General features: G+C 40.1%; 1 protein-coding gene and 1 long non-coding RNA gene across 5 annotated transcripts in view; one reads left to right on the forward strand and one right to left on the reverse strand.

Annotated features, from left to right (window-relative positions):
- The window catches only part of CPAP (centrosome assembly and centriole elongation protein), a 33,545-nt gene extending 9,368 nt beyond the window's left edge, over window positions 1–24,177 (reverse strand). For 2 of the 4 annotated variants that reach the window (XM_072975919.1, XM_006219114.4), the window contains exons 1-9: window positions 22,529–22,837; window positions 18,557–19,071; window positions 17,922–18,045; window positions 12,347–12,643; window positions 9,175–9,286; window positions 8,271–8,373; window positions 6,514–8,137; window positions 4,686–4,818; window positions 1,430–1,595 (exon numbers count right to left, since the gene is read on the reverse strand). In XM_072975919.1, coding sequence (XP_072832020.1) covers window positions 1,430–1,595; window positions 4,686–4,818; window positions 6,514–8,137; window positions 8,271–8,373; window positions 9,175–9,286; window positions 12,347–12,643; window positions 17,922–18,045; window positions 18,557–19,000 — 3,003 coding nt within the window. In that variant the 5' untranslated portion in view covers window positions 19,001–19,071; window positions 22,529–22,837. The other 2 variants (XM_072975916.1, XM_072975917.1) reach the window with 2 other exon arrangements.
- Window positions 23,129–23,707, forward strand: LOC140685469 (uncharacterized). Its single transcript, XR_012058705.1, has 2 exons — window positions 23,129–23,326; window positions 23,449–23,707. It is a non-coding gene; the product is annotated as an uncharacterized lncRNA (long non-coding RNA).

A 24,177-nucleotide genomic window follows, 5' to 3' on the forward strand; every position in this document is an offset into this window, starting at 1 on the left:
AGTTCTGTGCCTTGAAAGCATTTGAAACAAGGTCGTTACAAGGTCCCTGAACATCTGCCTCCCCGTTTGTAAAACCGTGGAATACAAAATGAGCACCTTCTAACTGGCAGGCATTATCATCATGCGGGGAAATAAGCTTCTTACTACGAGAACAGTAACATCCAGGTCTAGATGAGTTAGAATTCAAAGGCAAAAAGCCAGAGACAGACCAATACGGTATCGTATCACTAACATGTAGCACCGAGAGTGAAAAGCCGACTTCACAGAAACAGAACAGGGGCCGACTTCACAGAAACAGAACAGGGACCGGGGGTGGGGAGAGACAAGCTCCCAGGTGTAAGAGCACGTTCTGAGGAGCCTGTGCAGCAGGGCGGCTGGATTTAGAGAATCGTACATCTGGGAGCTGCGAGTGGATCTTAAGCATTCTCACCTCATGCGCACACACACACACAGACACAGTTCACCGCGTACGGTGATGGATGCGTTCATTATCTTGGTCTTAGTAATTATTCCATAATGTATACGTGTATCAAATAATCACACCGTGTACTGCAAATATATACAATTATATATTGCAACTATTCCTCAACAAAGTTAACAAGAATTCAAAAGCAACGTTTACAAGGCATCAGCTGTCTATCAGGCACTGTTGTGTGTCCTTGAACAAAGAACAAAACGAAGACCATGGTGGGACTACGCCAGAAGGTGATGCGGCAGAGCTGGAGGAGGGACACCGAGCTGCTGGGCAGGAGGCATGAGCGGGGAAGGTAAGGTGGCCTCAGTGACCAGCCAGAGGAGGTGGAGAGCCAATCGTCCAGGGAGGGGCACCCCCAGCAGTGCCAGCAAACACACCAGGAGGAAAGGCGAGAGGCCAGTCAGCTGGCGATGCCAGGGGAGGGAAGAGGAAAGTAGATCCGGGGGACTACAGGCCGCAACTGGAGATAGAGCAGGGCCCAGATACGGGGACAGAAACCACGGGACAAGGGTGGGACTGGGACCAGAAGCCAGGCAGCCGGTGAGTCCACTGATGCGGACACGGGAACACAGATCCGGCAGGTGCTCCAAAAAGACAGCAGAGAGAGGAGGCGTCCGAGCCTTAAATTATTACAAACAGAACTAGCAGAACTTGATGTGTAGTGGGGGAAACAAATTAACACAACTCCTGAATTTCCAACTCTTGGCTTGTTAATTAATCCATGTCATTACCACAGTCTTTTTTGAGGACGCCCTTAGTAAGAATTTACACACTTTACTCTTTAAAAGTCAGACTACAAAAGATATTCCAGATGTCTCAGATTATCTGTTGACTCAATGGCTGATTAATAAATTGACACCCAATTTCTCTTTGACACATCAAATAATTCTAAGATTCTTACAAGACTGTCATCTTTACTAACTTACATGAGTACAACGTGAAGGACTGACATACCTGTATCTCCTCCCGTTCCTTTTTATCTGGGAAAGTTCTTGCGACTGTAGAATACTTTTCAAAAACTTTGCGCTCCTTTTGTAACTTCCTCATTTCCTCCTTTTTAAATTCCTCTATTCGAGCCAATTCTTTTGCTCTCTGTTGTTCAAAGTCAGCAATTTCTTTCCTAAAATGACCAAACCATGTTATCATCTACGGAGAGTATCTCAATGTCATAATCCACCTGTGGTACCAAAATGGGGCACGAGTGACAGCCTGCAGTTGAGGAGCTAGTTTTCCATCTTCGATCCACAGGACTGAAACAAGAGTCAGTTACCTCAGTAAAGCATTTCTCAACAGGCAGTCACTGAGTTACCTACTATCAGCTAAGCACTGGAGAAACCACAGTCAAAAAATATACATTCTTACTCCTAAAGCTGCTTACGTTCTAGTGGGAGCAAAAGATGACAAAAAACAAGAAAAATCTATGGATCACTGGAAACGTCAAGGAGAATAATCAAGGAAGTTAGGAAATATGAGGGTAGAAGGAGGAAATTATGGATGGAGTCATGCTGCTGAGACAGCGTTTGAAGTAAAACCTGAGGGAAGTGAGAGAACAGCTGTGAAGATACCTGGACAAGACAGTTCAGGCAGAGGGAACACCAGGTGCAAAAGCCCTGAGGCAGGACTATGTCTGACGTGTTCAAAGAAGAGCCACGAGGCCAGCGTGGCTAAAACAGAGTAAGCAAGAGACAGACCAGCAGGAGAAAACTTCAAAGGAGGGGGGCTAATTAGGGTCTTACAGACCACTGTGAGGACTCTGGCATTAGTTTCGGAGAATGCTGATCAGAGGAGCTGGCATAACCCAGGTTCACTCGGATGCTGTGCAAAGAGCACCGGGTGAGGGCACCAGCAAGGCTGTGCAGTGAGAGGTCCCTGGCTCACACCCTCCCACACAAACAACAATGCGGCAGTCCTCCACAGATGAAAGTGCTTCTGTGGGAGCCCTAGGGTCCAGCCAGGAAGCTGAGAAGCCCTGGTGAAGCCCGAGATCAAGGGCAGCCACTCTGAAAAGGCAGGCTCACCACATGTGCTCCTGACTGCAGACTGAAAACAGCCCCACTGCCAAGGACCCAGGAGGAGGGAGCCACGGCCATCCACGCCCCTAGTAACAGACCCACACACCTCAGTCCCAACCACAGATCCTGACACAGCCCTATGACCGAGGCAATCCCACCTGCCAGGGGCCCACAGGAGCCACACCCACCCTCACCGCTGAAAACAGACCCCCTGTCTACAGACTCAACAACAGACCAGGAAACAGTCCCTTGACCTAGCTCTAGCCTGCCTGACCATGGTCCAAGGAGCAGTCCTGTCCTACAGGGGATCTGGCAGGAACAGCTGCCTGCAAACCCCGCAACAATCCTAGCAACTGTGAGCCCCACTGTGGACCCCACCAGACCACGACCCTGGAGGCGGACCCATCAGTAGTCCAGGGATCTGCATAAGAAGGTCTTCACTTGCCAAAACCAGTCTTAAAGGCGGGAAGAGGTGTTTGCTCCTTCAAATGCAAGACTGCACGGATCATAACGAATTAGGCAAACATGACGCCACCAAAGGGTAGTAATAAAGCTCCAGTAACCAACCCCAAACCACCTGGCCGCCTGACAGAAAATTCAAAATAATTGCTCTAAGGAAGCTCAGAAAGCTACAAGAGAGCCCAGATAAACAACTCAGCAAACTCAGAAAAACACAAGAAACAAAGAAGTTCAACAAAGAGACAGAAATCATTTAAAAAAAAAAAAAAAGAAAGAAAGAAAGAACCAAACAGAAATTCTGGAGCTGAAGAATACAAAGGAATGAAACAAGGGAGCTTCAACAACAGACTTAAGCAGAAAGAATCTGTGACCTTGAAGACGGGTGATGTGAAGTTACCCATCAGAGGGGAAAATGAAAAAGAATGAAAAAGACTGAAGAAAGCCTACAGGACTTATGGGACACTATCAAATGAATCATTATACACATTATAGAAGTCTCAGGAAGTGAAAAAAAATCAACAAACCCTCACGACTAAAAAAAGAGAGAAGACTCAAATAAATAAAATCATAAATGAAAGACAAGAGATGCCTCAGAAATAAAAAGGAACACATATGAACAGTCACATTCCAAAGCACCTGATAATCCAGAAGAAAGGGATGAATTCCTAGAAACATACAACCTACCAAAACTGAACCTAAACGAAACAGAAAGCCTGAATGGTCCAATAACAAACAAGGAGACTGAATCGGTCATCAAAAATCTCCCAAAAAAGAAAAGCCCAGGACCAGACGGCTTCACGGGTAAATTCCACCAAAAATTCAAAGAAGAATTAATACCAACTCTCCTTAAACTCTTCCCTCCACCCTCTCACAAAAAGAAGGAATACTTCCAAACTCTCCCTGTGAGCCTAGTTACCACTCTGACAAAGACACAAGAAAACTACAGGCTAGTATCCCTGATGAACACAGACGTAAAAATTCTCAAAAAAATACAAGGAAACCAAGTTCAACAGTGTATTAAAAGCACTAAACACCATAACCAGGTGGGATTCATCCCTGGGATGCAAAGTCGGTTCAACACATGCGAATCAATTAATGTGATGTAAACTGGTACAGTGGAAAACAGTATGGTGGGTTCTCAAAAAATTAAATATAGAATTACCATTATGATCAAGCAATTTCACCCCTGGGTAAATACCCAAAAGAATTAAAAGCAGAAATTGAACAGATATTTGTACAGCAATGTTAACAGCAGCATTATTCATAGTAACTAAAGGTAAAACAACCCAAACGTCCAGCTGCAAGCCAAGGGATGCCAAGAATTTCCAGAAACCACTATTAGACAGGGAGAAAGCATGGCTCTGCTGACACCTGGGCCTCAGACTTCTGGCCTCCAGCACTGTAAGAAAATACATTCCTGCCGTTTCAGGCCTCCCAGTGTGCATGTATTGTTTCAAGCACCCTAGGAAGCTAACACTGTCAAGGGAGCACCTGAATTCATAGCGCCAAACTGCTTTTCAAATTTCAGCTTAGGACCTCATCACTAAGAGAATTCCTCTTCTAACACATCTTTGACCATAATGGGTCATTTAATCAAAAATTCTTATGTGGTATATTTTTCACATCCTTCTCATTTATTTTGCTAGATTAATAAGAATTGTTTCAAATAGTTTAGATATAATCTTAAAGATAAAGCTGAATGACTGTACATTTTTCCCCATTTATAGACACAAACTTACCTGAGTTTTTCCAAGGCATTTTCTCGTTCAATGCGAAGTTTAGCTAAAGATGTGTTCTCAGCTTTAAATTTTTCTATTTCTGTTTCCAATTCAATAACTTTCTCTCTCAAAACTTGAGATCGAGCACTGTCACCTATAAGCCACAAATACCGAACTTCACAAAAAGCTTTCAGCAGCATAACAATAGCTATTATATTCTAAGAGCCAAAAACCTGGTAAACTCCTGTACTGTTGAAGTGCATTAGAAACAATGCTTCTAAAAACAAAGAGAAAAAAATTTTAATGGCCTAACTTTCCAGATGAAACAGTCTAAATTTAAGAAAGAATCAAATTATTCTACCTCAAAAGAGTATCAATCTGATGACAAATTAACATTATATATAAAAAGAAATCATTCAAATAAATTTTTTAAACCAATATACATAAATAGCTTAAGAACATAAGTATTCACAAGAGATCTAAAGCACGAATCAACACCAAAGTTAAAGTTTCCCCTCACTAATTATGACCTTCTTCCGAATTAAATTTGCTATTTAAAAGAATAGCCAACGCATTCGTCTTTCAACTACCCTTTTGGAGAAAAGCTCTGATTTATGTCACAAGAGTAAACAACATATATGTACCCTCTGACCCATTTTTAAAACCCTAATTAAAGAATAAACTTATAAAATCATTTATTTTTGTACACGATATGTATTGCAGTGTTATTTCTAATAGTGAAAAATAATTTGTGTCCAATATTAAACAAATAAATGAGTAAAATTATGCTACATTAATATAATTCTCTGCAACCATTTTAAAGTACACAAAGGGTTTTAATGATATAGCCAAAGGATATTACACCTGGTCAAGCAGGATGAAGCAAGTTGTATGTCTCTACCACATTAAAAATACACAGGAAAAATGACTGGAAAGAAATATCCCCAGATGGAAATCACAGTTACCTTTGCATAGCTTAGCTATAAACATTTTTGCTTCTATACTTTTTAAGGTTCCAAACTCCCTGGAAAAAATACTATTTTTAAAATCAGAGTATTTTTGTAATAGCTTAAGTTATAACATATTATAAAGCACCTATGCTTTGCTAAACATTCAGAGTTTATAATACAACATGATATAATGGAAAAGTCTTTTTCAATGTAAGTTTAAAAAGTCACATCACATCAACTATATAGCCATTAAATAGAACGAGACAAATGTATGTGTATTAGAACAATCTTCAAAATGTATTATAAGCAAGGTGCAGAACAGTATATAAAAGGCATGTTTTCACTTGTGTAGAAAGAAGGATTATATACATATTCACACATATGCATGGAATCTTTTACTGTACACAAATGAAATGGAAAAGGTGATGACTCCAGGAAAGTGGACTAGAAGCCCAGGTCTGGAAAAAGAAGGAAACTTCGAGTTTACTGCACATTTTCTTAGTCATATGTAGCAGATTAATGCATGAGGTAGAAAAAAAGCTAATTTTAAAAAGTACGCACACACAGAGGTTCACTCTACAGTAACCCAAACCATAAACCAGGTATTCCCTGGTTATAAAAGAAACTTAAATGTCATCTCACTTTATAATGAATTAATTTTAAAGCCTTGGGAATAAGACAAAGGCAAAAACTTGAAAAATCTGAAATCACAACTCTTCCAAATCTCTCATACTACTATTACATTATTTAGACTCACAAATCAAAACTGAACAAATCACCTACTAGACTTTCACTGAGCAACAAGAAAGATTAGGATTTTAATAAGCATTCTGAAAACACACTGATAAAACATTAACCTTGTAATATTGCATTACATATTTCACAATGCTCTGACTTACCATGTGGTTGGTCTTGACTTATGTTTAACCTGGGTTCATTTCCCAGGCGTGGATCCGATTTCGATTTTGGTTTCAAAGAAGGGAAGAACTTCACCATTAGCTCTGAAGCAGGAGGAGGGCTTGTGCCCCTACTGGACCTGCTCACGTCTTCTCCCTTCTTGACCAGTGCAACCTTCCTTTTCATCGTTTTGTCCAGGACACACGTTTCACTCTTATTGGGGCAGGCTGTCTGGGGAGTCCCATAAATGGCTTCATTCCCAAGAATAACATCATGTTTAAATGAATTCTCTTCAAGGTCGGTCCAAGTTCTTTCATCATCAAAGTCAATTTTACTCACAGATGAGTGTCTTCTTGAGGAATCAGAAATTTTATTTCTCAAGCTTTCTATTATGACAGACTCATCACTACTGTACTCTTTATCAGACAGATCTAAATCAACATCTCTCCTTTTATCTTCTTGAGTCCTGGTGTCCCGAAAAGGTCCCTTATCATCACAGACTTGGGGACTATCTTCTCTGCTGATGAAACTCCCTTCTTGACCCTCCGGTAATGGTTTTACGGTGACATCAAGTTGTTCCTCAGAGTCAGTGCTCCCATCACTGTTCGCAACACCCTCATCATCGCCTGCATTCCACCCAGTCTGACTGTCACAGGTGCTCATCTGGAACACTCGCCTACCGACAATGCGGGATCGCTCCCGCGTTCCATCAGGTGAGGACACGAAACCGAGCTGCCCGGGTGCCACCTCACATCCACCCTTACCTTCACACTCAGCTCGGTCTGGATCCTCACTTTGGTGACCCTGACCAGTGGGATCTGGTGGGGCTGTCTTCTCTTGCTGCACAGCTTTGACAGGCGTCGAAGACAGCCGGTGACCTCTGCAGATCTGCTGGTCCCTCTCTAAGATCTTCAGTACAAATGAGGAATTACTGGAAAATGATATTTCATCAGCAGCTTGTTCTAAAAACAAAAATTCATCTAATTCCAAATTTTCCTTTTCCTTTTCCCGTTCCCAAGTCTCTAACTTTTTCTGAAGAGAAATGTCAAGAGATGATTCTGACTCTTTCAAGGTCTCACCCATCGGGCTCTTAGAAGCCAAGGAGCTGAGCAGCCCTGTTGAAAGAGGAAGTCTGTCTTTATCTTGTGTCTTATTCCGGATTTTGCAGCTCATGTCACAAGGCTTTGTACGTTCAGGTACATTTTCTTTATTATTAGATTCTACTTTCTTTTCTAAACTGATCTGGTCCCTAGGGTGCCCATCACACTTCTTCCCTACTGGGATGTTCAGTCCTGATGGAGAGAGACTTTTCCTGTTGTTACTCTTAAGCACTTTTGGCTTCTGATGGAGTGTGACAGAACCACTCTTGGTTCCAGCTCTACTCTTTTTACCAGGAAGGTTCTCTGCACACAGTTCTTTGTTTATAGGAGCAGTTTTCCGCTGGATTTGCTGTCTATCTAATTTACATACAGGTGGGTCCTCTGAAGCAATCTGAGTGGTCACTAGTTCACCTTCTCTCCCTTTCCGAATCTTAGATTTAGCATTAGTAAACCTAGCTAAACCTTCTCCTCGTTTTAAGAATGGCTGTTTCGGTTTTGCTTTGATGAGCAAGGATCCTTCTGCTTCCTAAAATAAAAGAACAACATTTGAATTAATTCTGGTATATCCAAGCAATTGCAAAGTTACTATTAAAGCAAATTACAAAGACATCTCTAAAGCCTTAGATAATTTAATCAAATAGCTGAGATGCTAAACTAACCCTTAGCTGTTTTTGTTTCAGTTCTTGTTCTTCCAGCCGAATTTGTTCTTCTAAGTAGTCTTCAAAAGTCTGTTTCCTTTCTCTAATGGCAGCTTTAATAGGCCTAGTCATAAAAATAAAGTTATTTAACATGCAAATCGTGATGTGAATACTGTACACTTAGTGTGCCTGATACAGCCAGCCTCAACTGAGAACTTTCCTTTTTCAAAGTCGCAGATGCCACTGGAGAATCTAATAAAAGCTACAATCCCACTCGACCTCCCCAAATACAGAAATACACAAAACTCTGCATGTGACTTGAAGAAGCCCTTCTGAAGTCCGTCTGCTACTCTTAGATTAACTTCTAAAGTAACATATTCAGTATCTTTTTAAAAATTTCAAAATTAGTTCATTAAATACACATTCTTTATGATCCTTAATAATATAAACAAAGTAAATCAAAAAAGTCATTCGCCATTCCATAACATACACTGAAATATTTGAATATTTAAGAAAACAATGAGCAACCTCATTACTGACATTTTGTCTCTGACATAAAATTTTTAAATTCTGTAACCACACTTACTCATTATTTGTAAGTGATACCTTATGTGACACTACAATATATGATTTGTTTTTCTCCTCTCCAAAATAGAATTTACCTATTTGAGAAGAAAGTTTTATCCAGGTATCTTCCTAAGGTAAAGAAACTTTGCTCAATTCTCCCAATATAATGTCAAAGCTACTTTAGCTGATTTATCTCCCCAATCTCTTTCTGTTGCTAACAATACAAAATAAGTTATATCTTCAACCCTATACTTAAAAGCAAATTCAAGCAAAAACAAGAAAACCATGGATCTTTCAAATAAAGACAGTGCCAATAATAATGACTATTATATTAAATTCCTTTCAACATGGATGATACCTTTCTTCAATATTAATCACTTCTGGGGAATCATCAATTTTTTTCAAGTTCATATCACCACCTTCCTGAACCTGTTCCGTCATTTTCTCCAAATATGGTAAAATACTTTCTCCTAGGATAAAAATTAGGAACAATTTAGTTCAAAAAAAGCAGATTGAAATTTTAAAACTTGAGAATTTTACAAATTACTATGCTAAAAAAAAAAAGTAATGTACACCATCTTTTCTGACCACAACAACATGAAACTAGAAATCAACCACAGTAAGAAAAACGAGAAAAAAATGATTACATGGAGACCAAACTACATGCTACTAAAAACCAATGGGGCAATGATGAAATCAAAGGGGCAATTTAAAAATACCTTGAGACAAACGACAATCACACAAATATCTATGGGATGCAGCAAAAGCAGCCCTTGGAGAGCAGTTCATAGTGATACAGGCCTTCCTCCAAAATCAAGAAAATTCTCAAATAAACAACCTAACATACCACTAGAAGACTTGGAAAAAGAGAAAAAAACAAAGCCTAAAGTCAGAAGGAAGGAAATAATAAAGATCAGAGAGGAAATAAAATCAAGACGTAAAAAAACAGAAAAAAAAATAAAACCAATAAAACCAAGAGCTGGTTCTTTGAAAGGGTAAACAAAATCAACAAACCTCTGGCCAGTCTCACCATGAAGAGAAGACAGGGGACCCAAATAAAATAAGAAATGAAAGAGAAGAAATAACAACTGATACCAAAGAAATACAATAAACCGTAAGAGAATACTATGAACAATTATATGCCAACACACTGGACAACCCAGAAGAAATGGACAAGTTGCTAGAAACACAGCACACCAAAACTGAATCAAGAAGAAATAAATAATTTGAACAGACTGAACACTAGAAGTGAAATCGAATCCATAAGGAAAAAACTCCACGCAAACAAAAGTCCAGGACCAGATGGCTTCACTGGGGAAGCAAAGGAAAGGAAATGACATTCAAAACAAAAAGACAACCTACAGAATGGGAGAAAATATCTGTAAACAATGCGATCGACAAAGGCTTAGTTTCCAAAATATACAGACAGCCCATACAACTCAATAGCAAAAAACCAAACAACCCAATCAAAAAACAGGCAGAAGACCTAAATAAATACTTTTCCAAAAAAGACATACAGAAGGCCAACAGGCACATGAAAAGATGCTCAACAACACCAATTATTAGAGGAATGCAAATCAAAACTACAATGAGGTTATCACCTCACACCAGCTAGAATGGCCATCATTAAAAAGTCCACAAACAGTAAATGCTGGAGGTGTGGAGAAAAGGGAACCCTCCTGCACTGCTGGTGGAAATGTAAACTCATGCAGCCATTATGGGAAACAGTATGGAGGTTCCTTAAAAAACTAAAAACACACTTACCATATGATCCAGCAATCCCACTCCTGGGCATACATCAGGAAGAAACTCTAATTCGAGAAGACACATGCACCCCAATGTTCAAAGGAGCACTATTTACAATAGCCAAGACATGGAAGCACCTAAATGTCCATCAACAGATGACTGGATAAAGAAGCTGTGGTATATTTATACAATGGAATACTACTCAGCCATTAAAAAGAATGAAATAAAATGCCACTTGTAGCAACATGGATGGACCCAGAGATTATCATACTATATGAAGTCAGTCAGACAGAGAAAGACAAACATCATAGAGTATCACTTATATGTGGAACCTAAAAAATAAAACAAGTGAACTTATCTACAAAACAGAAACAGACTCTCAGACACAGAAAACAAACTTAGTTACCAGGGTGGGAAAGGTGGTGGGGGAGGGATAAATTAGGAGTTTGGGACTAGCAGATACAAACTACTATGTTTAAAGTAGATAAACAACAAGGTCCTAGTGTATAGCATACGGAACTAAATTCAATATCCTGTAATCAACCATAATGGAAAAGAATATGAAAAAGAATATATATGTATACATAGAACTAAATGACTACGCTGTGCACCAGAAACTAACACAACATTGTAAGCCAACTATACTTCAATTAAAAAAAGAAAAAGAAAAGTATTGTATGCCAAAGGTTTTAGAACTCTCAAAGGTTTCTTTAATATGATAAAGAAAATCTACAAAACTCTAATTAAAACCTAACATTCTTCAAAAGGTTAACATTGGGGGGAAAAAATACTGTGGGCTTTGCTAAGTTAAAAAAGACTAAAGAGTTGTAACTGAATGTTAAACTTGATTGGATGCTGTTTTTAAAAAACACCTTTAAAAGGCATTTTTGGGATCACAGAGAATTCTAAAATGCATTTGCACAGTCAATGTCCCTAGGCATAATAATAGTACTGTGGTTATATAGAAGAATGTCCTAATTTTTGCTTGATGCATGCTGAAATATTTGAAATAATACAATGTCCGCATATTATTTGCAGTGAAATCACCCAGCAAATAATACACAGATGTAAACAGAGATATAATCTGAGGCATAGGTGTGTGTGTGTGTGTGTGTGTGTGTGTGTGTATATATAAAAGTATAAAACTACATAAAGACAAACAGGGCAAAATATCAACTGTTGCATCTAGGTGGTGGGTATACTGGTTATCACTGCAGCGGTCTTTCAGTTATTCTGGATGTTTGAAATTTTCCAAAATAAAAGGTTAAGGGAGTGTATTGTTTAAAAAATAAGGAAGAGATATTTGACCCTTCCATACCAAGGAATTACTCTAAATTAGGAACAAGGTATTATCCACAACAGTGCCCAATCCTAAGTAGTAGGTGTAGATACCTTCTGTAATATCAATTGTGTTTTTCTATAACTTACTCAAGAGAATATATTCATAAAAACACCGTAAAACTTGAAAATTAAAATTAAAAATGCTGCAATGACTCAGTCCTACCACAGAGAACATTAAACACTGGTACGTTACTCCATGACTGGCATAATGACGACAGCCATTACGGCTACGGCTACGAAGAGTCATCCTGCAATTTGTTCTTGGAAAGTCCCAGACTCTATGTCCAGTTCTACGTCCAATCTAGGCTCAGTGGCTGTGCAACATGTAGGACCTCACAATTAAGGCCTCAGGGGACAGAAAAAAAAAACAGAAAGGACTCATCGTAGAACAACTACACAACCCTGTCAGTTAACTACAGAGGAGAGAAAAGTAAGTAACTCACCTACAGGATGGTCATGCTTTTCTTCCTTCAAATCCTTTTTTTTCACAAGTGCTTCTTGATATTGTGCCTCATAAAACAAATTGGGAGAAGCACCACTTTCTGAAGTTAAGACAAAATCCTGATGAGTAGTTTTACAGAAGTTTTGTTTATCAGGTAAAATGTTGGAAGGGTGTTTTCTTTCTTGGGTTTGATTCTGGTAGATACATGAAGGTAGGAAGGGCCTGGTTTTCTCCACAGCGGTTGAATTTCCTGGAGATCTGTACTTCTGGCTCTGGTCATCAGGCAGTGGAGTCAAACCTTGCAATTAGAAAAATCAACAAAAGTAACTACTTCCTATAACATTTTCTGTTCTACTTGCTACAAAATTTTCTCCTAAGTAATACAAATATTTCTTCCCCTCATTAGGAAACTATGTTTTAACAAAAATTTTAATGGAATTTTAGAAGTCCAAAGTGACCTTCGCATAATTTTGATTGAGTATATTTATTTCACAATTCATGTGCAGACAGTCTGTACACAGCAGGGCTGCAGCAACGCCTAACTCAGGAAGGCACCATTCATGCTCCACCATGAGCACTGCCTGGTGTCTCTGCAGCCCCTTAACAAACACAGTTAGGGGGAGAGCACCACTGTATGTAGTTACAACAATCTGAAGTGTGCCCTAAGGACCCACAACCGCTCTCACAACATATAAAGGTAACTCCCCACTGTAAACAAAACAAAGACAGTCCACTGAATGGGAGAAAATATTTGCAAACGATGTGCCTGACAAGGCCTTAATTTCCAGAATATACAAACAGCTCATATAACTTAATTAAAAAAACCACCCAATCAAAAAATGGGCAGAAGACCTAAACAAGCATTTCTCCAAAACTACAATAAGGCATCACCTCACACCAGCTAGAATGGCCATCATTAAAAAGTCCACAAACAGTAAATGCTGGAGGTGTGGAGAAAAGGGAACCCTCCTGCACTGCTGGTGGAAATGTAAACTCATGCAGCCATTATGGGAAACAGTATGGAGGTTCCTTAAAAAACTAAAAACACACTTACCATATGATCCAGCAATCCCACTCCTGGGCATACATCAGGAAGAAACTCTAATTCGAGAAGACACATGCACCCCAATGTTCAAAGGAGCACTATTTACAATAGCCAAGACATGGAAGCACCTAAATGTCCATCAACAGATGACTGGATAAAGAAGCTGTGGTATATTTATACAATGGAATACTACTCAGCCATTAAAAAGAATGAAATAATGGGGGGAGCGTATAGCTCAATGGTAGAGTGCATTCTTAGCATGAACAAGGTCCTGGATTCAATCCCCAGGAGCACTAAAAAATAAAATTAAATTAAAAATTAATTAAAAAATACATAAGGAAGCCTAATTACCTCCCCCAAAAAAACAAAAAAAAATTTTTTAATGAAATAATGCCATTTACAGCAACATGGATGGACCTGGAGATTGTCACACTTAGTGAACTCAGTCAGTCAAAGGAAAATACCATATGATATCACTTATATGTGGAATCGTTTAAAAAAAGGACACAAATGAACTTATTTACAAAACAGACTCACAGACACAGAAAACAAACTTACAGCCACCAGGCGAAAGAATGGGGGCAGTGGAGGGATAAATTGGGAGTTTGGGATTTGCAGATACTATATATAAGATAGGTAAACAAAAAGGTCCTACTGCACAACACAGGGAACTACATTCAATATCCTGTAATAGCCTATAATGAAAAAGAATATGAAAAGGAATATATATATGTGTAACTGAATCACTATGCTGTATACCAGAAATTAACACAACATTGTAAACCAACTATCCTTCAATAAAAAAATAAATTTAACAATAAAAACAACCAAAAAAGTAATCAAACTTAAAAATAAGATCTTCCCTTTAGGTTACCATTAACATGGTAAACAGGAGGTGGAATTATGGGTGGCTTTTCTGTTTTGCACTTTTCTATAGTTCTTAAAACTTCATATTACTTTTTTGCCTCTTTTGTTTCTTTAGTCTCTGCTTTTGAAATAACCCGATAAACAGAGAGAAAATTCCCCTTCTATCTATCTCTAAGACAATTCTTGGAGGACAGATGGCAACACCAGCCACCCTGCCTGCCGCACCAGCCCCTTGAAATCCTGCTACTTAACTATCCCTCTGTTCTCCCAGACTGCCTCAATTAAACTTGGAACTGAAGACACAATGAGAGGTGTTTCATTAAAACACCCATCTGCCTCACCACAGCCCACAAATAAAACTGGGAATAAGGTACTTCCTCACTGAGTATCACATTCAATCTCCCTTCCTTTGTAACAATACTCTCATGTAAGTATTTTTGACTAATGATTATCCCACTTCAGCATGAAGACAACTTTGACAAAAGAGCAAATCCCAAAGCAACAGTACTCAAAGGGTGGTCTGTAAACCCCTGGAGGTCTCCAAGACTCTTTCAGGGCATCCACCAGCTCAAAGCTATTTTCATACAATAGTAACACATTATTTGCCTATTTCTCTATGCTGAAATATGCACTGATAGTGCAAAACCAAAATGGAAACTTTTGGTGACATCACTCAGAAGCAGGCTAGGAGAGCAGCAGTGACTGCTAGCAGCCACTATGTTCAACACCACCAAGTACTCACAGTTTAAAAAAAATATATATATATATATTTTTTTTTTTACTTAAGAATGCCCTAGATAAAGTAGCAACATTAATTTTTTAATTAAATTTTAACCATTGACTACATGTCTTTTGAACATTCCGTAGGACAAAACGGGAAGTATGCATAATGCATAAATCACTTCTGCTGTAAGCCAAGACATGGGCTGTGAAGTTTTTTGAGCTATAAGCTCAACTAGGCACTTCTTTCAAAGAACATCATTTTTACTTGAAAGAATGAATGACAAACTGTGGTAACTTAAGCCTCAGTCCTTGGAAGACATTTTTTCAAAAATGAAACAGGTGAGCCAGTCACTTCAAGGAAAACAACTGACAGTATTTATCTGTTACCAGTGATAAAATTTAAACTTTCAAGTAAAAATCAGAATGTTGGAAAACATGTCTGTCACCAGGAGCTTGACAGCTTTATAATACTTCAAGACTTTTATGATGAGATCTGTAGTAGAATTAATGGATGTAATTTTTTAATATTACATAATGAAATATGTCAATATTTCAAAAACCTATGTAACTCAGTGAACCATTATTTCCCAAATAACCATACCAGTGCATGATGAAAAATCCATTCAAAATGCCAAGATATTCTAATATATTTTAATGTGACAGAGTACAAAAAATTCACTAACATGATTTCAGGTTCCATGCTGTGAATGACTGTTAGACAGTTTGATAGAAATGAGCACCAGGCAAGGGGAGAGGAAGAGGAAGGGAGCAACCCAGAAAATAGCAGTACGCCTGCGCTCAGGATAAGGGGCTCCTAAAACTTCCTTTCTCTAAATGAGGGCCAGAGGAGATGCCAGCTAGGATCAAACGCTGTGGCTGCACAGCAAAGAGAACGACCCGGCTTAACTTGACATAATGCTCATGATAACGTAATTAACATTTCAGTTTGAGCCCCACCCACAGGTTTCTCCATGTGCACCATGGAGCATGTGTAAAAGACATGGACATGGCTGAGCACAGGAACGTGAGCCGTCAATCAATCGATCACCAAAAAAACGTCCCCTAAGCCAGGATATAAACACAGGAAAAACAAAGGAGTGGTGCCATTTTTCCCCTCTTGGGTTGGCCCAACCCCAATTCTCGGGGGTGTACTATATTTTACTGCCTTTTAACTTCACTAATAAAATCTTCTGTTTATATAACACACTCTGTCTAAAATTAAAAATTCATTTTTTTCAGGTGACTAAGAAGCAAGGTAACTTTTATTGCCCTCGTCCCAATAACATAACCACTGAGAAATAACTACTTACTAAGTTTGGGTGCAATATTAAAGAAATAATCACAATCATTTGAAAAGGCTATTAAAATACTCCTCTCTCCTTTCTCCAATTACATGTCTACTTGAGGCTGGAATTTTTTTCACATACATCAACCAAAACAACACAACTGAAGAGATGGCATGAAAAAGCAGACATGAGAATCAGCTGAGTTCTTTAAGCCAGAAGTTAAGAGATTTTCAAAAACAATAAAATGATGCTACTCTTCTCATTAATTTTTTACAAAAGTTTTTCATTAAAAAATGTTATTTATGATAACATATAATTAGTTATTATTTTAAATGAACTAGTTTTTAAATTTCTTAAGTTTTAATTTCTAATACAGTAAATGTTAATACAGCTACATCCCATATAAACAAGCTCTCTGGGGTCCTCAATAATTTAAGAGTGTTAAAGGGTCCTGAAATCAAAATATGAAAACTGCCCAAAAGCAACTGCTCCAAAACTCCACAGAAGTAGTTCTTACATGAGTAACTCTGAAATCTGCTTCCCCATTGCTCTGCCACAGTGCTGTTTCCACCTTAAAAACGATCACAGGCTATTATTTCAGTGATCCTGATTATTCTTCTTATGTATTTCATAAAGGAACACTGAACCACTCACTATTTCAAGAGACACACCATGCTCTCTATATTCTCTAAGATAAACATCCAAATTCCCTAAGCCATTCTTCATTTGCTACGTTTCTCATCACCCTACTCCTACCACTCCTGGTGGACCATCCAGCCACACTCTGCACACTCATTTGCCAATATCATCTCTTCTTCGTATTCGCAATGTCCAGTGCAACCTCTGAACAGAACAGGTGCTTTCCTGAACCAGTGAAGTGCATCTCTCAAAGGGCCACACCAAGAGGCAAACACACCGCTGCGGATCACTGTTTTTCAAACCATGGGACAAATCCATTTTCTCATCAGAGGCAACAGGTCATGACTGGCATTTTTTTTAATAACACAGAATAAACAAAATAGAAAATATCCTTGCTACCTGCCAGGAACACCAGTAAGAACTGCTTTATGAAATTTCTTTGAAATTATAAGCCATGATTTAAAAATGCTTTTGCTACTATGCAGTATACTCAAAAACCTTTCCAAACTACTGCTCCAGATCACATTTCAAGCAGTCTTCCCCCAGTAAGAACGTCACGCTTTCCACTGACCGGGCTAGCGTACTACAGAGGAACGGCCCTTGGCCACCACAGGAAGTACTTCTGTTCTGGCTCCTCAGCTGAGCAGAATGGCTCAACACATACTCACCTTTACCACCCTGAGCAGCGTCATTCCTCAGGCAGGGGCTGTAAACCAGCAGCCCCAGGCCAAATTCGGCTCTTGATCTTTTATTCTGCTGGGTCTTTTTAAAATTTTATTTTATTAGTAAATGTGAATGCCTTCAAGCAGGACACATGCTCCAGAGTGGCACAGATCCCCCCGTCCCAATTAAAGCACCATCATTTCACAGTTGTCTGTCCGGCTCCTAAGGAAATTAGAGGAGTTTGCAACATAGGATAGAGAAATGGTACAAATAACCATCAAACAAGTAAAGGTAAGAATGTATGTACTGTCTACAGTTACACTAACCCAAGGCCTTATGTAAGCAAAAAATACCTGGGAGTGTATTCTGCCCAGACACCATCATAAGCAGCTTCTCTTGTTCCTCCATGAGTCTCTGTAGTTGCTCTAACTGTTGCCTCTTCAGCTGTTCCTGCTTCTTCTGTTGTACTTCTTTCAGCTTTTTAAACATAAAATGAACTCTATTAAACTTCGTATTTCTTTATGAACCTTCACTCCTTACATTTATCTTAATCCCTCCCACCTTTCTTCTAGTATCTTCTGTAATAAAGTGTTTCAAAGATGGATCTCTAAGTAACTAAATCTGCCACCAAATCTCTAAACTTCCAACTAAGAAACAGAGAAAGAATCAAAAATCTTTTGATTCTTAAAGTAGGATAGGTATCAGCACATTTATCATCAGTTTTTTCTCCCTAATATCTGATCAACCATTTCTAACTTAATTTTTACAAAATGAGGTAGAAACTTAAAGACATTGTTATCTTGAGTGTTACATTTATGTCTTACATATTAAACATGTTTTTGTTTTACATTAAATAAGAGGCAAAATATGGCATTATGAGGATTTTACAGTAAAGGGGGAGAAACAAAAAGACCTGAACAGGTGACTTTTCATCATAAAGAGAAACCTGCAATAACACAAAAACGTATCACATCAAATCCTGTTATACCTGCTCGAGCTTTTTAAAAAGAGGGTCTTTATAAGCAACTTCTTTGAATTCACTGGTAAGACCTGAGATAAAGCCATTTCTGTTATCTTCCCAGTGTCCAGGGGCGTCCTGACATGTCACCATTTGTGGTTCCTCTTCAGTTAAAGGAAAGACTCTATGTGTTTCAGTTTTATCTGATTGTAACTTATAAGGGCTGTCAGACTCCGACATCTGTTCTTCATGAAGTGAATCTCCTTCACTTATACAGCTGAAGCTGTTTGGAAAATGTGTGGCTTTCACAGGAAAGCTGGAAGAAATGTTCACATTTGCCTGCTTCTCTTCGTCTGCTTCCAAAACAGGAAATCCACGATTTAATATGACCCCAGCCCGAGAAGAACTGGTCATCCACCGGGTTAAGAAGTTCTGCCCACTGTTTAACTCTGAAGAGGTTGGCATCAGGAACATTTTATTTTAGTCCAATGACACTACTGTGTTTAAAAAATGTGAAAGGTAGAAGAGCTATTAATTTCCAATACCTGTGTAAAGAAGAGAAGACACCCAACAGAATGTATTAGTTAAAGCTATTCTTAAAAAAAAAAAAAAAAAAAGCTATTCTACCCAACATGAACCCAGCACAAAAATCTACTGATTGCTTCTTATACAAAAAACTTTAACTAGCAAAGCAATCAGGCAATAAGTTACATATTTTTCTGGAATATCTTAAAAATACCCAAATCGAGGGAATCAAAACCTAAGTTCCCTTCCAATTTAATCATTCAGTTACTGACGAGTTTATACAAGTGCTCCATCAGCTGACCTAAAACGATGGAAGCTAAAGCACCTTCTTAGTCATGTCGTTACTAAATGAGAAACAGGCCACTATCAGTATCAAATATCATCAGTTTAACCACTTTTATGCTTCCGACCCCAGTCCAACATTGCTTCTTTGCCTAACTAGAGAACCCGTGTTCTCCCCAGTTCCAGAACAAAAGTCACCACCACCCCCATGGCTACCAGGCACTGTCTCCTGGAGCCCCCTTACTTTCTCTTCTCCCGTCTAATGCCTCACCCACCAGGTGGTCCCTCATCTGTATTCCTAGAAGTCTCAGACATCACTATCTCAGCATTCACCTCATTATTAGTGGTATTTTGCTTTTGTGTTCATAATCTACCAAGCTGTGAGTTCCTTGAAGACATCTGTATATTCACCACTGTCTAGCACCATCCATCCCTGGCACATAAGCAAAACTTGATAAATATCTGCTAAAATTAAGTTAAAGTTAAATCAGAACTAAGGTTATATTGTCGAAAACAATTCCATATTATGAAGTATTATTTGAGTTCATTTGATGTTCAACAGTAAAAACATCGATTCGTAACATGGGACAGCTATGCTGTATGAATCACACTCTAAAATAACCAAATTCCTACTGCAGCTCTACCCCTGTATGATAGATAAACTTAATCGGGACATCAGAGAAGACATGCTCTTATTTCACTCAACTAATACTCACTGTGTTCTTCCTCTGCCCAGTACTGCTTTAGGCACTGGGTAAAGTCACGGTCTTGTGGGGAAAATACACACAAAAGGGAATTACACAGTATGTTAAATACTAGTAAGTGTTAAAGAGAAAAAAAAAAGCCATGTGGGGACTGGAGATTACAAATTTAGACAGGGTGCACAGGAAGGCCTCAGTTTGAGGACAAAATTAAGGATCTGGTGGAGGAGAAGCAAGTGGTACAGCTACGAGACTCAGAGTCAGACCCAGCCACCCAGACCTCGTAACCTCCATCTGTAGGAAGCCCCCTCACCAAGTGCTCCACTCCTCCAGACAACCACCAGCTGTCACAGTTCCATCACTACCATCTACCTCAAATCTTCCAGGATTAATCTCTTTAAGTATTTAAATCTACTACATCAGCCACCCTTTATCTCTTATACTCTAATCTCCACGCATGCGCTTATTCTGTCTCCATCTCCCAGTGCAAAACCACTCACTGTGCATCACCAGCAAAATCTATTATTCTTAACCTCTCCTCTCACCTCCCTGAGAACACTTGAAACACCTGAGAAAGACTAAAAACTGTTAACACCCAGTGTGAAAAAGAGGAACTCTTCCATAAAATTTACTTGGGAATGTGAAGTTTAACCTTTTGAAGAATTTGACAATATCCATCCAAAATGTAAATGTACAAAAACTGACTTGGCAATTTCACATCTAGGCATTTTGTGCTATATTGGCAGTGGTTTACAATATTTGTAATAAACTGAAATTAACTTAAATGTCCACTAACAAGGGAGCAGCTAATTATGGTATTCACATTATGCAACTATTAAGGATAACAAGAAAACTCAGTAAGTACTGATTTGAAAGTACTGAATATATCCAAGATATACTGTAAACAGACAAAGGCAAAGTGTAGGGCAGGGTATAAGAGATAAAGACAAAAAATTCAACTGCATAGACCTGTGCTGTCCAATATGGTAGCCAGCAGTCACTTATGGCTACTGAGCTCTTGAAATGTGGCTAAAGTAACTGAAGAACTTGATGTCACTTTACTAGCTCAAAATCTGGAGTTAATAAAATGTTAAAACAAGAGACTGATGTTTCCTTTGTTGCTTCATTCCACCATATGACACACACTGAAAATACTTGTGCTCTAGTTTCTGAGGCATAAGCCTGGAACAGTATCACAGATACAGTTGTTAAAACTGTTCAGTATGTATATGCAAGTGCTATGAATCACCAGTTTACAGAACTGTTCAAAGAGAGAGAAGACAGCGAACTTAATGACACTTTTTTGGTTTTTGTTTTTGCCAATGTGCCCTAGTTGAGTTCTGGAAGTTTCAACAAGGGCTTATCGTACTGTGAACTCCAATTAAAGATTTTTCTAGGGACAAAAGGACTGCTTACAAACCATTCAATAACCAAAGATAAAAATGGCAGTGTGATTTATTTTCTCACTGATACCACACTTTGAGAACCACAGCTATTAGGGCATTAAAAAACAGTGCTGCTATAGGCAACAACATGGATGAGTTATGTTGAGTCCAAGTCTGACATGAATATTGGATGTTTCCATTTAATACGAAGTTCAAAAATTGGCAAGATAAATCCACAGGTACAGAAGTCAGAATCATGGTTATCCAGGAAGCTGGTACTGCTGACAGGGAAGGGGCTTCCGCCTTCAAGAATTACAAAGATGTTCTTTTTTTTTACCCGGGTGGTGGTTACACCGGTGTATACAATTGGGCTGTACACTTAAGACAAGGGCATTTTTTTTAATTAGGGCACTTTTACTGGATATCTGTTACTCCTGAATAATTCTTAAAAACTGCTCTAAGCAAATTAATTCTTTTTGACTTGAAAGCCTACCTAAAAAGGCAACAACTCTTCATCAAAATCAACCAAGTAAAAACCAAGTAAATCAATTCAGCAGGAAACTTCTGAAATCCAAATTTAGGAAAAAGACAAGCTCCAAGATCATTTTCTAACATCAAAAACTAGAAAAGGTCCTACTAGACTGACCAGTGCAAACACCGCTGTGATGCAGCACTCGAACGACTGCATCTTTCCCCACCTCAAAAAGAAACCTCCACTGCTTCCTTCGATTTCACTACTATGATCCCAGAAGCATATTCACAGTCAACGTGCAGTGTAAAAATACTGTTTCCCCTTAACTTGTTACTTATCACTTATTCTGAGGCCCCGGCATATGCAGCAAAATACCTAGAAAGGATGAGCATGTGGACTTTGATTTTCCAGATACTAAACCTGCTGGAAACAAACCGACAGTCTCTAACTTCCCACGAGCACTACGTAAAGCAGAGTGAGGAGGAAAGAGAAATTCTCCGCATCGTGAGGCGGGGAACGTGGAGGCAAACGACTAACTCGGAGCCACCCTCGGGCCGTGGAGAGCACCGGGCTGGTCTGGGCGGTGAGTTACCGACCACGAAACCACGAGCCCACAGCAAAGCTCCCAAAGACGCACCTGCGGGAGGGAGACGCAGCGACGCGCTCCTCGCGTCTCCACAGGAGCTCGGGGCGCGGCCGAGACCACGGGCAGCGGGAGCTGCGAGGCCGCCGCGAAACCGCGCTCGCGGGCCCGACGCTGACGGGAGCTGCCCACGGCCGCCCGGCGCCGCTACCCACTGCCCGCCGCGCCCCGAGACCCGGCCGGTCCCTCCGCGCACCGCTGCCCTCCTGACGCAGGGCGGCGAACACGCCCGTTCCCCAGTCCTGCCCCGGAGAAGTCCTGCTACGCAGCCCCAACTCCTCGGTCCACTCCCGCCGCCGCCGAACTTACGAACGAGCCGCCACAGCCGCCGCCGCCGCCGGCGGCCCGCCCCCTCCCGAGGGCTCCTGGGAAGTGTAGTTCCCCCTCGGCCCGCCTGCGCCTGCGCGAGCGCGCCGTCGGGCCCACGCAAACTACAGCTCCCGGCGCTGCTCCGGCGATGCACTTCACTAGAGCCCACGGCCAGGCGTCTTCCGCCCGGGCGCGCGCGAGGGGCGGGGCGCGGCGGAGGGAAACTGCTCCAGGAGAGAACTTCCGACACAGACCGCCCCCCCGCCCCCGCCCCCGCCCCCGCCTTTGAAATTTTGGCCTGGTGCCCTCGCGAGAAGTGAGCCTCTGCGTTTCCGAAAAAGCCAGACGCGGTCGCTTGGCCTGTTTGGCCCATAATCAGTGTGTTTCCGGCCGCTTTTTGGTGTTTGTCATTATTTTCTTCTTTGCCTACGTGTAACCTAGTAAAGGAGGAGGGCCGGCTGCCACACTATTTCACAGGCAAAGGTAACCTTGTGATGAATTCACGCCAAAAGCAGTTTTCGCTGGTCTTTGCTCGTCTAACGCGCGGTGGGCTGGCTGTGCGCCTACACGAAGTGAAAACTCAGAAAGCTCTACTATTTTCTTAGTCGCCACCGCAGGGTGCCCCGTAGATGCTGACGCCGCACCGCAGGGTGCCGGCGTGTTCCCGCCCGGCTTCGTGACTGTTTAACACAAGCCATCTCAGATGGTCAAGGAAGTCGAATGACGTGCCGTTTGTAACAGCCCGTGTAATAGATGCAACAAACTACCACTGGTTAAAGTAAACTTAAAACACTCTTTACTAAAGGTTGGGCTCCCCAAAATTGTTTTGCTAGTTACTTCAAAAATATACTTTCTCTAAATCAAGGTTTTGGTTTTGCTTTTTTTTTTCTTTTTTTTCGTTACGGTTGAGGAAATCAAACCCCAAGACTTACAAGATCACACAACTATTTAAGATGCCTTACAAGGGCCCAAATGCTCTTCCTCCTTTATGATAGTCCTTGGCTTGAAAGCTTGCCCAGCACTCTCAGTATTTTTCAAATGTGAGATAGTCACTATATTCTGTACTTTTTGTGCCTATATTTTATTCTTATGTTTTTATTCTAATGTAGTATCACATTGCTTACTGGCTGAATAAATGAGCCTTTCCACACTCAAATCTTAACTAGCTTTTAAATTAAGGTTATATAAATATTCACCTGTGGCCCAGGTAATTCTCAGTGCCCACTAGGCTTGAAGGATTCTCAAAATCCATCACAAGGTGGAAGTAAGAGAGGGGAGGAATTTCCAACTTCTCTTCTGCCAGACAGTGAGAAGTTCAGCTTCATTCTTGCATC

This window comes from Vicugna pacos, chromosome 14 (assembly GCF_048564905.1).
Source record: "Vicugna pacos chromosome 14, VicPac4, whole genome shotgun sequence".
Classification (NCBI taxonomy): Eukaryota; Metazoa; Chordata; class Mammalia; order Artiodactyla; family Camelidae; genus Vicugna; species Vicugna pacos.